General features: G+C 38.3%; 1 protein-coding gene across 1 annotated transcript in view; it reads right to left on the bottom strand.

The window, feature by feature from the left end:
- PLEKHA1 (pleckstrin homology domain containing A1) overlaps nt 1–17,013 on the bottom strand; it is a 58,929-nt gene that overhangs the window by 16,215 nt on the left and 25,701 nt on the right. Inside the window, exons 3-6 of the mRNA XM_079698216.1 lie at nt 15,375–15,431; nt 13,099–13,144; nt 7,057–7,121; nt 1,031–1,156 (exon numbers count right to left, since the gene is read on the bottom strand). Coding sequence (XP_079554342.1) covers nt 1,031–1,156; nt 7,057–7,121; nt 13,099–13,144; nt 15,375–15,431 — 294 coding nt within the window. The remainder of the gene's footprint in view (nt 1–1,030; nt 1,157–7,056; nt 7,122–13,098; nt 13,145–15,374; nt 15,432–17,013) is intronic.

Here is a 17,013-nt window from a genome sequence, read left to right as displayed (position 1 = left end):
GGAAAAAACCCACTCATCTCGTGTCAGAAGTGTTGGGAGTGTAGCAGTGTGAGAGTACAGGAGAAACACAGGAGGAAGAGTGGGTTTTTCCTACTTATGTTAGCGGAGCCACTGACCAAACCCGCCCACCCTGGCCAGGCACGACAGTAACCACTTGCATGAGTTCTCTTACAACAGGAGGGCCTGGTATGGAACACAGAACTAACAAGCTACCACCAACCGGAAGAATTCGGGAAATGTCAAAAGGAGAGAGGAGACGCCAGTCCATATACCCTACCAACCTCCCAGAATCCTTCTCACTGGAATTCATCTTGGCTGAGCGATGCGCGCGCCACCAGGAAGAACCCTGAGTCAGAGTGACTGGCCAGAGACAAGCCCGAAACTAACCCCAGCACCATAAACCCTGAGACTGCGAGCCACGTGGCAGAGCAGTTCTCCTGGGTTCCCTCACCCTGCCGCTCTCCGCCTGGGCGCCCCCTCCCAATAAAGTCTCTTGCTTTGTCAGCACGTGTGTCTCCTCAGACAATGCATTTCCGGGCAGACAAGAGCCTGCTCTTGGGCCCTGGAAGGGGTCCCCCTTCCTGCAACACTTACATTGTTTGTAAAAGAAAAAAGGAAAGAGAAAGGAAAAAGAACTCTGTCCAACAACAGAGGGTTTGTAATTTATAGTAAATTCATGGCAAAACTACTACACAGTCATGAAAAATGACATGAAATAATTTTTGATGACTTGGAAAATGTTTGAGATGTAAGTGAAAAAAGCTGTTTACAAAGTATCCCCATTTCTAGGGGCAAAAGTACACAGAAGAAAGGCTCAGAAGAAAACATGGAAAGTGTTAAATGTTGTTTATCTATGCTTTCCAGATATTTTACAATAAAAACATACTTCTGAAATAACAAATAAATATAAAATTTATGTATTAATTATTGCATTAATTCAGTAAAGATGTACCGTTTGACTTTTGATAGCAATACAAAAATCAATATGCAGTAGTTAAACCATCACACGATAGAAGAATTAATTTATTACCTGAGTTGGGGTAATGATGGGCACACCACCAACAATGTCAGTTCTGTAAGACACTTGCTTCTTCCCACATTCACCTTGGCGACTTGGGTTATCAGAATGAGGTTGTGAGTCTGACTGCTTTGGTACCTAAACAATAAGTCAATGAATCGTTTTGCAACAAGCATTATACATGAGACCCTCTTTATCACAGAATTTCCAACTGATCATCAATTTATATATAATTGGCATATATAAAAATTATTTTTAGTATATGTATATACCCCTTTAAGTTCTTATACTAATTTTTCTCTTACAATATTACTTTATGACACAGCCATCATTTACTGAGTGCTTACTTGGGCAGGTACTATTTCATATATTTTCCCATTTAACCCTCCTGTCAACCCTATGCATAGGGGGAGCATCGCCACCGTAGCAGTAAGAAAACAGGCTCAGGGGCATTAGGGAACATGAGTTTTTTTTTTTTAATTAATTAATTTGGTTGCGCTGGGTCTTGGTTGCAGCAGTTGGGCTCCTTAGTTGCAGCTTGCCGGCTCCTTAGCTGCAGGACGTGGGCTCCTTAGTTGCAGCCCACAGGCTCCTTAGCTGTGGCATGCAAATTCTTATTTGCGGCATGCACATGGGATCTAGTTCCCTGACCAGGGATCGAACCCAGGCCCCCTGTATTGGGAGCACAGAGTGTCATCCACTGTGTCACCAGGGAAGTCCCAGGAACATAAGTTTAGATCCTGGCTGTTCCACTTTCTAGCTAAGTTTGTGTAACTCTCTTCCACACTTAACCACTATACTATATCCCTAGTTTATCAGAGCACTTGACATTGTACTACGTCTCTGTGCTGTTACCTTTCTTTTTCCTCCATTCCTGCCCAAGATTTTGCAACATCCCAAGGACAGGGGATCCTGTCCCTTTAGATGCTTCCCCTAATAACTCTCTCCCCAGGCCTTAGGCCAACCCTCCACCCTCTCTCCATATTTAAACTACAATACCAGCCCTGGGCAGAAACAAAAGAAAGGGGGCTTCCCTCATGGCGCAGGGTTAAGAATCCGCCTGCCAATGCAGGGGACGTGGGTTCGAGCCCTTGTCCGGGAAGATCCCACATGCCGCAGAGTGACTAAGCCTGTGCACCACAACTACTGAGCCTGTGCACCACAACTACTGAGCCTGCGCGCCTAGAGCCCATGCTCTGCAACAAGAGAAGCCACCGCAGTGAGAAGCCTGCGCACCGCAACTAAGAGTAGCCCCCACTCACTGCAACTAGAGAAAGCCCATGTGCAGCAATGAAGACACAACGCAACCAAAAATAAAAAACAAATAAATAAAACTTAAAAATAAAAAAACTCTTTTTAAGTTAAAAAGAAAAAAGAAACGAAAGAAGGAAACAAGAAAGGCAGAGAAGAGAAATGAATTCTGGAGGGGAAAGCCTGAATTCTTCTAAGAATTTTTTTCTAAGAGGTTACACATTTTGGAGTGCTTTTTAAAGGCAGTATGATAACGGACAGAATTTTACTTGATGAGATTTGCAAAAATACTTAAGAATGAAAGGGCTATAAAGTTCACTGCATCCAGAAACAATTTGCTAAGGAAATCCCAGTGTTTTCTAATGAACAACATCATGTTATTTCAATTATTTTGACAATGTGGCCAAGTTATCCTTAAGAACAGAAAATAGCATTAAAAGAATTTGAAACCAGAGACAGAATTATCTATTCAACTTATGTATTAGCTGAAATGTGCTGTTAAAAGGTGACCCATATAAAAAGTGGCTATTCCCTCTCAAGAAGTTGAGGATTTAATCATACATGAGAATATCCCAAAAAATACCTTTAATATTACCCTAAAAATATACTAAAATTTACATTAGTTTTTCCATTTTTCTTCTAGAAATGACAGTATATTAAAAATCCTTGCCTATGCTGTTAAACCTACTGCTTCTCATTTGCCCTTATAATAAAATAAAATGCTAAGTATAGCATAATTCCAATGTTACAGTTCAACAATTAACTTAGAATTGCATTTTATAATAAAAAGTATCTAAATTGTAAACATTTTATTCCCTAAGAACAAGAAAAATATAAGCAAAATACCCACGAATATAGTAACTCCCTTAAAAATTCTGAATGAATAGTCTCAATACAGTCATTAAAATAAACATATTTTCAGGACCAAAAAAGCCAGTCAGGCAACTGTTTAATGAGAATCAGAAAAGTGACCTCCCTAGACAGATGGCAAATGTCAAAGACATTGAACATGCTTGGTTTCATTGCCTATTGTCTTTTTTCCCTCTCCCTTGCTTCCCTATCCTTTATTGTTCTGACTGTTGTTTTGTGAGAGATTTGAATGTATTTTTGGCAAGCATTTGCACATGATCCTAACAGTAGGAAATTCTAATAGTAGAAAAAGAAAAGGTAAAGATGACTAGAGAACAGATGAACAAAATGGAGAATAATGGCAGGGCTTAAAGACTGAAACCTAAAACATTCAAGACCAAACTCTTGGGTGTTAGGATCTTTCTGAGGGCTCTATCCACGACCTGCAGGTTGAAAACCACAAGTATAAGGCCTTATACTTTGGGGCACATACTTCTGTTAGGACTAAAGTCCTGTACTCAGCTTATTCTGTCTACTCCCAGTTGTCAATTTTAAAAAAAAAGTGTAGAATTTTGGCCATAATTTAAAAACATTAATTTTTAGATTAAAATCTAATATTGAGGGCTTCCCTGGTGGTGCAGTGGTTAAGAATCCATCTGCCAATGCAGGGGTCACGGGTTCGAGCCCTGGTCCAGGAAGATACCACATGCCCCGGAGCAATTAAGCCCGTGTGCCACAGATACTGAGCCTGCGCTCTAGAGGCATGAGCTACAACTACTGAGCCCGCGAGCCACAACTACTGAAGCCTGCGTGCCTAGAGCCCGTGCTCTGCAACAAGAGAAGCCACCGCAATGAGGAGCCTGCACACCGCAACGAAGAGTAGCCCCCACTCGCCACAACTAGAGAAAGCCCGCGCGCAGCAACAAAGACCCAATACAGCCAAAAATAAATAAAATAAATAAATTTCTAAAAAAAAAAAGATTTGATTTTCCAAACTCTAGTCATCAATACTTCCTTCAGGGTTGGTTCCTCTACTGTTGCTCTTTCTCTCTTTTTTTTAAATAGGGGGAAAATTTTTTAATGGTAGCCACCAACACACACTCAAAAGACTTCATGAAAGTAAGGAAAGCCATAAACTATGGTGTTGGATGATGGTCCATTAAGACGGCAAGGTACTATAATTAGTAAGTAGATAAATAATCACCATTCCCTTACCCACTGCCCTCTAATCACCTCTATTCTGAAACCACATACCTCCAAAATCTAATTTTGGATTTCCAAGACTTTTAAGTTTATATATTACATTGTACTCAGCAGATTACTAAATTCCATAGGTTCACCAAAATGTCATTTGGAGTGACTCCATAGAAAGGTAAACTGCACATATATTAAAATGTAAACTTGAAATATTCAAAGAAATCTACATGTAAATCACCAGCAATTTCCATAGTAAAGTATGACAAATTAAAGATTCTGCACTGAAATGTGAAAAATGCAATTAAAACTGGCAAGATTTTTTAAAGAATAAAGTTAAAAATGTATCTTATTAAAGCATGGGAAATTCTTTCATTGCTATTCTATGAGTTAATGCATATCTATATAAAACTGATTTTTAGTAAGTGCTATCAATTCTATACTCACTTTAATATAGTTATAATCACTTTGTTGACTAGCTACGAATTTCTGTATCTTAAATTTATATTTTCTAAATGTGAATTATAAAAACACAAACATCAACAGATTTATCTTAAAAACTATAAAAATTTCAACATGTAACAGCTGCAAGACCACAAAAGCTATTTAAAAGTCCACATACTTTGAAACATTACCCAATTCCTAATCAGTTTCTCTTGCATTTGAATAAGCTTAAAGTGTCACTTGTATAAGACGGTTTCATACCATTAATAAATTAGATATAGCAATTCAAGAATCTCCCAAATGGTAAAAAGCCTGAGACCATTCACTACTTTTTCTCTTAAAGCTCTAAGAAACCAGTGCTGCTTATCATTGCAAATGTAAAAAAATAGATTAATTCACTAAAGTTACTACATAGTGTCATTCTAAAGAAATTTTCCAAATAGGGAATATTTATTTATTAAGAGTCAAAAACAATCAGTTAAAACCTTTTAAGAAAATGTACTTCTGAATCAGTTTAAAAAATTGCTTTCCTGAAACTGCACAAACCTAAAGTAGCTGCTGCTCCACGTACAGATCAGATGCAGTGCGTGGCTGTTTTCTGTCATGTGGTAGCAAGCTGTTCTGGTGCAAGATAAAAAATCGACTTAACTCTGAGAACAGCTTTAATTATATTAACTCTTTATTGTGTTGTGATATAAATACGGAATCACTTATTTAAATGCAAACGAACATATGCTGTCAGGGCACATGTTTTTAAAGAGTAAGTCGTTTAGGGTCAGCAAATAACCTCATTTTAGTAAAAATACACTTCAATTTACACAAATCTCACACAGGACCTCCTTGCCCACACTTCCCATGAGGGCCTGCTGAGTGTGTTTTCTCCACTAGTGTGTAAAGAGGAGAAAGGGAAGGCGAGGCTTCATCAGGGAACAGCTCCTGCCTACTTGCTCATCAGCAGCTGTAAACTCTCCCCGAAGTTTGTTTTCTGCTTTAGGGTCAAAGAGTAAGGAAGGAGGCTCTTTTTTTCAGGCAGCAGTGAGGTGCTGCACTTCAGGGTTAGGTTCCAGAGTCAAGCAGATGGGGTGGCTCATGGCTCCACAACTTACCAGCCATTGAACCCATAAAAGTTACTCAATCCTTCTAAGTCTCACTTTTCCAGATATTTTACGTAGAACCTTCAGTGCAAGGCCCGGCACACTATAAATAATCAAAACATATTGATTTCATCAGAAAACCAAGAAGAGAAGCCCAGGTTGGAAGCAGGAAGCTACAGCACAGGAGGAAAGTGCCCGGGAACTGGAGGGAAAAAAGCGATGCCTGAGACAAAGCCCTCAAGGACCACGCAGCCAGGACCCTCTGGTTGCCACAGCTCTTCAGATCAGCCCCTATCCCCATATGTCATTTCTAAGCCCTTTGGCTGCCTTGTCCCGCTCCTATCTTCAACTCCCACCTACCAAACGCCAGTCCCAGTCACGGCTTAGAGGAGAGACGGAATGCCACTCCTATTCCCTGGGTAGGTGGCAGGAAGTCTCTTAATCTTCCCTGGGGGCGAAAACATATCCTCAAGGTAAAACTCTACATGCATTTTTCCCTAGAAACACTACTGTAAACAGTGGTTAAAATCTACAGTAAGGGACTCCCCTGGTGGTCCAGTGGTAAAGAATCTGCCTTCCAATGCAGGGGACACAGGTTCAATCCCTGGTCAGGGAACTAAGGTCCTACATGACACGGGTTAACTAAGTCCAAGCGCCACAACTACTGAACTTGCACGCCTCAACCAGAGAGCCTGCATGCCACAAACTACAGAGCCCACGTGCTCTGGAACCCTCACGCCACAACTAGAGAGAAAAAACCCTCACGCCACAACTGGAGAGAAGCCCGTGCGCTGCAAGGAAAGATCCCGCATGCCTAAACAAAGATCCGGCATGCTGCAACTAAGACCCGACGCAGCCAAAAATAAATTTTTTTTAAAAGTTTAAAAAAAAATAATAAAAGTATCATAAATAATTTTTTTTAAATCTACAGTAATATAGACCCTTATTAGGTACACAATGGGTTAAAAAGGCATCTATGGGCTGATTTTAAGGGCCAATAGTTACCATGTACAAGAAAATTCACTCACATTATAACCTGTCTTTTAAACAAACTTTGAGTAACTCTGGGACAAACTGTTGGTAAGCTGAAGACACTCAGTAGGTATCTTTACAAACTGTAAAGATCACATCCACACATTAAAATTTTTTCACACAAAAAGTACAAATACTTACTGTAATTTTTATAGCTTTGTTCAACACATTTACCCATTCTACTAGGTCCTGCTGATCATTGGCTTGTAGGAAATATTTCCTCATCCCTGCATTCATAACTGTTGAGAGACAAAACAAACTACAACACATGAAATTTTGCACTTGTTACCTCTAAATTTACGTCTGCAGCAGCTGAAAAACCTTGCAAGCTTCAGTATTGTGACTCTCTCGAATTTGACAAAATGTTAGACCATATATGATACTGCTTTTATCACTCAATAACATAGGTAAAACTCTCATTTTTCATGGCCACGTTTTTCAGTAAATGTAAAAATACCACAATTTATTTAGTCAATCCTCTATCGATGGACATTTAGGTTATTTCTGATTTTTGAAACTATATAAAATATCCCAATGAAACATATACATATACTTCTCCACACTTGGGATAGCATTAGCATAGGATAAATTTCTTAACATAGGCTTATTGGGTCAAAGAAAATTCACATTTAATGGTTTTATAGATATTAGTAAATTGTCTTCTCCAAAGGCTGAATCCATTTACATTCCTACCAGTAGTGTATCCAAAGACCTATCTTGTCTAATAGTCCTCACCAGTACCTCTTGTTTTCAGCCCCAAGGCTCTGTGACATTATTTCCCAGACTTCCTTGCCAGCACGGGCCACGTTCTGCTGACGGAAGCTCCTGGCGGGAGCCTGGAAGGTGGGAGGGAGGTGGCGGAGGGGACTCCCATGAAGAGTCCTGCTCTTGCTGGTCTCCCTCCAGCAGCAGCCAACACACAGCAGCCACTGCTCCAGGCTCTGCTGCTCCCTCCCTCCATCAGCCCTGCAGTCCCCTTAGAAAGTCCTAGGCTCTGGTAAGACCATCTCTTCCCTTTCCTCTCTCCAGCCCTGCGGATGGTAGCTGCTTCATGCAGGTTCTAATCTGTGGGTTACTTCAGCATTCCCTTTGTGCTCCTTCAGCCTTTCAACATCTGGTTATCCAATTCCCTGTAACAAATGCCCTGGGTTTGAAATGCCAAGTGTGGTATGTTTTCCTGACTCTCTGTCAACCTAACTGGTGAAAAATTATACCTTGTTTAAATATGAATTTCTTTGATTATTGAGACAAATTAGTTTCATATGTTTATTGGCCACCTGCATCTGTTTTGTGAGCTGTTTATTTTCTCTACCCGTATTTCTCCCGAGTTGTTGATTTATTTTTTACTGATTTATAAAAACTTCTGTATTAATCCTTTCTGTTTTATCTCAAGTACTTTTCCCAGTCTATCATTTGTCTTTTCACTTAGTTCATGGTATCTCTGATCAATCAGAACCAGTCTATCAATCTTCTTCTTTTCCTTTAATGATTCTAGCTTTCACATCATATTAAGAAAGTCTCTCCAACTCAAGATTATAAAAATAAACAGCTTTATTTTTCCAGCACTTATGCATTTTCTTTATGTTTATAATCTTAATACATTTGGAACTTTTTATGCAATTTAATTTACATATATCCCTTTAGTGACTACCGACTTTTATAAAGCAAAGCACACCTGCACATAGTTGTTGACAAACTACTAGTCAATGTTCAAATTAAAGCTTATTAATTACACATCACACGATTTATTTTTAAAAACAAACATTATTCTAGGAGCTAAGGCATCTGAATAGCTACAATGCTGTAATTTTTTTTTGTAAATATACAAATAACTTCCAAAAGTCTCCATCAAAATTTTAAATGGTATACTAACACTCAGTTGAACGTGACTAAGAGGGTAATGAAAACCCTCAAGGGAAAAAAGCTTATTTCTCAAATACACAAGATTATGAAATTGAGACTGAGACCAAGACACTAAACAAGAGCTTCCTTGTATTGATATGAGAGTCCTATCTTGTGAAGTGCTATAAAACAATTAGATTGGACCTAAAGAAATTTAACACGCTATAAATCTGTTCTTTTATACCTTACTAGAGATTGGAGAAATTATAAATGCCATAAATATAAATTAAGATAAATTAGTAACTCACTAGGCTATTATATATGTCAATATATAGCTTCTGTTTTTAATTTCTAACAATCAGTAAAGCATCCTTTCATAATCTTTTTCCAGCTCAGGCTAAAGCTGAGCTCTCCTCATAACAGCTACTTTCCCCCTCAATGTTGTTTTGGGCAGCTACCTAGAACATCTCAAGAGTTTAAAAATCTAAGCTCTTGGTAATACACTACACCTGCTATAAAGTGCTTAATACACATATTTTTGAATAAATAACATTTATATAAGGATCTCTTTGAAGGGAAAGAAGAGAGGCAAATACACCTCTAAAAAGACTCTCAGCACACTGTGCAGTCTGAATAAAAAATCATGTGCTTTAAGCATTATTTCATGGCAGGAAGAGGCACAGCGATACGATAGGGGGGAAAATCAGAGCCTGGAGTTGGCAGACCTGACTAGCTCATGCACTTACTAGCAATACCATCTTGTAAAATGTATTTAATCTTTGACTCTTGTTTTCCTCATCTATGAAGTGGAATGCCACCCATCCCTGCCTTGGGGGGTGGAGGTGATCTGTGTAAAGAAACTAGCACAGTGCCTAGGATAGAACAGATATTCTTGTTCACCATCTTCATCACCTTCATCATCATCATCATCACCATCATCATCACTTGGAGGTTTCCAAGTAAAGAAGTATTGTGGAAAATGTAAAGCAAATTACTAAAAACTGATATTAGCAATGCTGGGGGAACAGTGGACAGGGAAAGGAAGGAAAAAACTTTTAATAATAGTAATAATAATAATAATAATAAACTGTATGAAGCCTGTAAGTTTCCATGCTTTTAAAGCAAGGGTTTCATTGTGTGTAATGAATGCATAGCAGAGGCTTGTGTGCTTACTATCTTTTCACTTAAGTACTCCCTTACTTCATTTCAAGTCTTTACCATCAAAGTGAATGTACCAAATGGATAAAACCTGAAGCATAAACATTAACTTGACTCCAAACAAAACTCATTTCACAACCTAGGATCAACTGGTTACGGTTCAAATATGGTTATGGATCAAACGGTTATGAGACATTTCATTATATTTCTTTGCCAATTTTCTCCCGTTTTCTCTGTCTCTACTCTTTCTCTATCCTTTCCTTCTCTATTAGTCAGATGTTGGCTTTCTTAATGGAAACTCTAATTTAATTTTCTTACTTCTCTCCTACTATCTATCTTTGTTTTATTTTTAGCTTTCTTTGACTTCTTCTTCGGAGCTTTGCATTGTCTCATGTTCTTTTTCCTATGTGACAGTTCTTTCTTCTCAAATGTCATGCAATCCTGGACTGGCCAAGACCAGGATTGTATTCTGGTACCATATTTAAAAACAAGGTAACAAAAAACGGACTGGAAGCTCTCTTGAATATATGTAGGGTTTCTGACTGGTGGGCTTTGCTGTACAGCAAGCTCCTCTGGTAGAAATGCCCAGCTGTCAGTACCTATGGCTCTCTTCTCTGGGGTGTTCAGATTCTTGCCCTACCTCCACCTGGCTGCCTGGTGCTCTGGGCCTGGACACGGGAAAGAGTTGCATTCAGTGTGCAGACTTTTTCATTTAATCCTCCCATTTTCTGTTTCATGCCTCATCCCCCCCACCCCTTCTCTGAGACTACTGTCCCCACGCACACAGCCTCATCGATTCTATTTCTGGAGATACTACACATGCCATTCCTTGCCGGGATGGGGGAAGGGTGGCTGCCTGCCAGAGCCAGATGGAGGTAGGGACTAGAGGTTGTTTCTACGTAGACATTCAAACAAAGTCCCTGTGTTGGGTCCCTCCTCCCTGTTGCCTCCCCAGACCAAAGCCAACACCTAGTCTATCCAGAGCTGGCGTGGGGGCAGCACATGGAACTAGCTACCTTCCACTGGTCTCTTCTACTCTGTCAAGTCATTTATTCTTCCTCCATCCACTTTCCACCTTTATACACTGTGGATTACAGAAACCTGCTAGTTTCAGCAAAGATGGTTTGGATGTTTCTTGTTCTCACTGTTTGGGGGCAATGTGAGAGGAAACAGGGAAGGAAAGTCTTTATGTTGCCATTTTGAATGGAAGCTGTAGTTCCATTTTAGAAGCCAGTGCCTCTCTCTGAAGACAAACATTTTATGAATCTTTTCTCCCTCTAACAGTAAAGGATCAATAAACTGTTGGCAGACCAATATATAACTGTTAATCTCTGATTTCAACTAAAATCACTCATTCTAAATACCCCAATAACTGAATAGCAAATCTTTTACTGTATATTGCTAGCCCTTCAAACTGTATGTTTGAGATTTTACATTAAAGACCTGTCAAGAGTATGCACATGATACACTCTAAAATATAAAGTTCTCTCTCACTTGACTTGTCCCCAGTAGCCTTCCATTCAACAAGGTTCTGAGGCATTTTCCTATTTAGCAACCAAAAATTATAAATTTGTAATAAATACATGACTTTTTATTAGTTTCTCAGTGGCAATAAAAGCATTATAGAGGATTCTCTGAACAGCTATGCTACATCTGGCTCATATCACATTTTCTTACTGGATATATATGATTGCCATCAGATGCTATCCCTAACATACTGCCTACAGAAGAAACCTGCTCTTTTCAAGCAAAAGAAAACAAAGAAATTTAACATCAATTCTACCCCAAGAAGTATCTTTTTTACTTTAATGTAAAATAGTCCCTATTGATGTCAGCTGGAAACTCCTAATTTTCATCCCTTTCATCACTGATGTCCACTAACATACTCTCTAACAGCATATCGATCCTCCCAGCTTCAGGTACATCCACTATTTTAACAGATTCTAAAGTTTTCCATTCTTGATCTTCAAGCTCCATCCAGTCCTCAATTACTGTCACCAGAATATTTCCATTTGGACGTTTCCCCACCATTCAAACTCCTTACCGAACATTTCACCCTATCTAATCTGCTCTCCTGGATCCCTCATTTCTTTCCTTGAAGCAAACCTACTGGACACCTCTCTTCCCTTCAACTCCCACATATCCAGTCACCGAGTCCTTGTGCTTTTCCTTTTGGTGTTCTTCATCTCTCCTCTTTCCCCCTAATTCAGGCTCTATGTTAGGAACAGCAGTTCAAAAGCCACTTAACTAATGTACTTGCATCAAGCTCTCCTATCCATACAAAAAAAAAACTTCCTTCACCTTATATCTACTTTCTAGATGCTCTCTAATTTCTCCTCTCTCGTTTTCCAGAAAATAAAAAAAACAAAAAAAAATCACTTGTCAACACATTACACCCCGACTCCTCTCTTTTTACTTTTCAGTCTCTCACCATTCTCTCCAGCTTTACTGAGTGTCTAGTTCTCTGCACACACCTTGTTCTTCTCCCCTGCATGCCTCTGTCCAGTGGTCCTCCCATCTTTTCTCCCCAGTGAGAAAGGATGATCAGGTTAGCCTCATCCAGTGTGGCTCCCTTCACTCCCAAGATCCCCAAAAAGGATCTGAAGCTCTTCCTTGAATAGACTGTACATCGCTTTATCTACCGCCTGTGATAAATGCAATGATAACTCCCTGGTACTGTATCTGTCTGTGAGACAGCCAGCCTGTGAGATTCTTAAGGGCAGCAATTGCTTCTTATTACTCTCATAGCCCCATGGCAAGCACAGTGCATATACCAGACATTCATTAAATGTTCACTGAGCACTTCATCAAATACCCTCAACTACCCCTGCTCCCAAACTGTAAACTTCTCATTACCCATAAGCTGCAAACTAAATCCTTTCTATTATTTAAGTATTGAATATCAAATAATATCGGGTAGAGCGTTTAAAATTAATCTCGCTGGACATGATCACTATAAATGTCTAGATAATGATTACACATGGGCTGAGTGGGAGGAGGCTGTGACTGGGATGGGACACAGGAAAGAGGCTTCAGGGGTTGGGGAGCAGTTTTATTTCTTCACCAGATGATAGTTTCAAGGGAATTTGCCTTAGAATAATTCATTACCCTATAGGATTGTGTTGTGTGGTTTTCTGTGACTGTTTTTTCTTACAATATGATGAAATTATATTAGTCTAACTTAAAATAACTAACGTATAAAATACGGCTACTCACCAAAACAGAACTCAGCCTTTGGCCTTAGCTTAGTTGCATCGCTAACCTAACAAGAAAGAGAGATGAATCACTCACTTCTTCATGTGCTACTATAAACAACCTTAAACACTATGTGAATTCCACATGTATGATTCCCCAGTAATCATACACATTTAGCACACAGATCTAAAATTTAAATTTAAGGCAACTGAAAAAGAATTGTTAATTAAACTTAGAATATGGGTCCCAACTTTAAGGTGTTTAAAACAAATGATACTTCCATGCTCTCTTTGAACAAAACTGCTTTTTCTTCAAAGGGAGTGCAAAGAAATTGAAAATGAACCATTAAGTTTTATGTCACACATACACATATTTTGGGTTTAATGTAATTTTCAAAATACCCTCAATGAATACTCCACAGAAACTATGAATTCTTCCCAAATTGCATATTTCTAAATTAGCTGTGAACTGCATGAGGAAATGGCGGTGGGTAAGGGGGAGATTGTATATTTAATAAAGTCCAAAAATCCAGAAGGCATTAACCTGCAATGAGGAAATCAAAATGGCACTGGATTCCCACTTGTACATTAAAATACCCTAGGATAATGGGGCCCGCCTTTACTAAAAGCAGCACATGGTTCCATTTAGAAGGTGAAGCAACTAGTTGCACCTGGTTGCTGCTAGCCCTTTAAATAAAGTAGCTCACATGGAAGCCCATTCATGACTGTTGCCATGCTGTTGCCCAGTGTTAGAACTTACAACTGTAGCATCTGTTCTGCACCTTCAGAAGGAATTCTAAGTCTGGGGTTCCTGACTGATCTCAACTACAAACTGAGCACTGAGTCACAATGAAATTTGTTCCAGGAATAAATTCTGGGGAAAAAGTGGCATGTCTAAAGTAGAGTACAAGCTGTACAATTCAAACTTCAGTAAGCTGTGGGACAGGGATGAAACCTAACAGAACTACACAGGGAAGGTTATATTTTAAAAAGGAAGCAATGGAGGAGGGGAATGCAGCTGGCCAGTCAGTCTGCCTGCTTTGCTGAGTTAATACCTTAATTTTTAAAAAGACCAGGCGACAAGCGATTGAAAAGATACAGGCACATGGGCAATTTCTACCTCAACTGCCTATTCCAATAAAACAGGCCTTTCCACATCACTTCATTAAGAGTCAAAGGTCCCTGGCAGCATATTTACATTGTAGTATACCTTTACTGTAGGCAATCAGGTAAAGGGGGAGGTGGGGGCTGGAATTATCTACAATTTATTCTACAATGGAATTCTACACTTGCTTCCTAATGATAGTCTCTATAGAATTTAAGCTGTAAGATACCCTGAAGTATTACTAAATGTCTTAAATTTACAGGAACACTTGAGATATACTTCAACAATATTTGTCTTTTGCAAATTTACATAATATGGCTTTAACATAAAATGGTTCCCTTTAAATATGTAATTTTTTTGGTCAATGAGAATGAATAGCTCTATTATGATGCTGATAACATAGCTTTTTATTTATCAAAATATCTTTCTTTTAAATAGAGGCACACTTGTAAATTGTTCTTCTGTTGAACTTTGCTAACAAATCTCAGTGTATGCATAATAGTATGTATATGCATATTAATCATATTGAGTTGCTACTTCTCATATCTCATCTTAAGTCATCATCAAGCTTATTACTTTGTGTAAAACAAAACTAGTTCCTCAGCATCTATCTCAGTTCCCAAAACACTAAGAAAAGACAATAAGAGGGAAAAAACTACCTAATACCAAATCTAAATTTCTGAAAAGAAAAACAGTATTGCAAAAATTCTAGAAAAATCAACAAACAAGAAAATAAGTTAGTAGAGACAAAGTCAAATGAGGGGAAAAAAACCCATCTTTTATCATGAAGATGGTTCATATTTTCCTCAAAGTAAAACATAAAGGAACAAAGGTAATGAGGTTAAAAATTACAGTTTAAATAAATAAATACAGACTTAGAAAAATCTTCTCCAGATTTCCCAAAGACAGAACCTAATTGTTAACAGATGAATCTCCCCTTCTGACGTTCATACACCTGATCATAAAAGTTAATGTTAACTTTTCAATTTGCCACATCCTGTAATTTAACTCCATATTCTTCCTAATTTTATCAAAGAACTTCCTAAACATAGTAATCAGGTACTGTTTTCAATGTAATATGAACCAGAACATCATCTTAAATGACAAAGAGAGGAGATGGCTCCTTTTATTCACACTCTCATTCTAAGGGATTTTAATTCATGCATGAATGTAAGACAATACAGAGAGACTACCTTTGAAATGTAGGTAAGTTTAATGGCTCCAACACGTGATGATCCAGAAGGCAGGTTCTATAAACAGATTATCAATATATAATTATTATCCAACGTTACAAATTTATTTCATATAAAATGTTCTACACACACTAAAAAAACAGTTAAGGAATCAGATTTTTTTAAATGTCACACTTTACAAATTAACTTTTCAGTTCAAGTATTTACTAAGTCTGAAATTAAGTGGACAACATGGGTAACAAAACTGAACTCTAGTCTGTTCCACCACAACGCATTTTGTAACTAAAAGGCTATTTTGTTAGCACTGTATCTAAACTTTTCTTTTTCATAAACAAGATCAGATTTTGTTCTAGAAAGCAATGGGGAAAAATATTTAGACATAAAACAAACACAAATGTAAGAAATTTCAAAAGAGTATACATGTTACTTTTATTAAAATTTTTAAATCAAATATATCTTTTGAAAAATTTTCCCTCATTTAAATTATATTAGTATTTATTACACCATAACTTATCTACATTTATACCATTTTTCCAAAAAAATTATTGATACTTTTAAAACCATATTCAGGGAATGTATATATTGGCACTTTCATAAAAAAATTTTTTTATTCTTCCCTTAACAAGTTTAAGATGTAGTTTGTGTCTTAAAAGAGCTAAGGGTAAAATTAAGAAGAAGGAGAATCATTTCATGCTGAGGCTATCAGGAAAGACCCTGTGAAAGAATGAAAGGCTTTTAAGCTGGACTTTATTAAAGAAAAATTCTGAAACACAAAAAGCAGGAGAGAGAATATTCCAGGCAGAGAAAACAGATGAGCTACAGCAAGCAGATGAGGATGCCCAGAAGCTCTCTACTGAAATGGGAAAAAGGCTGTTTTGGGCCATAATATAGAGTCATACAGGGCTGAAGAAAGAAACAGCAGTTTAGGAACTTGAACTAAGAACCTAATTATAGAGGACTTAAATAAGAAACAAACTAGCAAGGAATTTATACTGTTAAGAATTTGAAAACATTAAAGAAGGCTTTGTGAGCAGTTCTGTAATCAAACTGTGTTTTAATTCATATATCTTATAACAAACTGGATGGATTATATAAAGGGGGAAGATGGAGGTGGGAAAATCAGATAAAAGAATCTAGAAAAAAGTAATAAATATAAACGTAAAGACTGACAGATTTCAAAAGTAAAAGTAAAACAATCTTGATTTTGAATGTTTCCTCCACTGTAGATTAAGAATCAACCTTTTGGGACCTTCAAGATGGCAGAGGAGTAAGACATGAAGATCACCTTCCTCCCCACAAATACATCAAAAATACATCTACAGGTGGAACAACTCCTACAGAAAACCTACTGAATGCTAGCAGAAGACCTCAGACTTCCCAAAAGGCAAGAAACTCCCCACATACCTGGGTAGGGTAAAAGAAAAAAGAATAAACAGAGACAAAAGAATAGGGACGGGACCTGCACCAGTGGGAGGGAGCCGTGAAGGAGGAAAGGTTTCCACACACTAGGAAGCCCCTTCACTGGCAGAGATGGGGGTGGGAGGGGGCGTGGGCAGTGGGGAAGCTTCAGAGCCACGGAGGAGAGCACAGCAACAGGGGTGCGGAGCGCAAAGCGGATAGATTCCCGCACAGAGGATCG

This window comes from Hyperoodon ampullatus (genome assembly GCF_949752795.1).
Source record: "Hyperoodon ampullatus genome assembly, chromosome: 1".
Taxonomy (NCBI): domain Eukaryota; kingdom Metazoa; phylum Chordata; class Mammalia; order Artiodactyla; family Ziphiidae; genus Hyperoodon; species Hyperoodon ampullatus.
The sequence above is the reverse complement of the archived record's forward strand: the minus strand, read 5'-3'. Positions and strand labels throughout refer to the sequence as shown.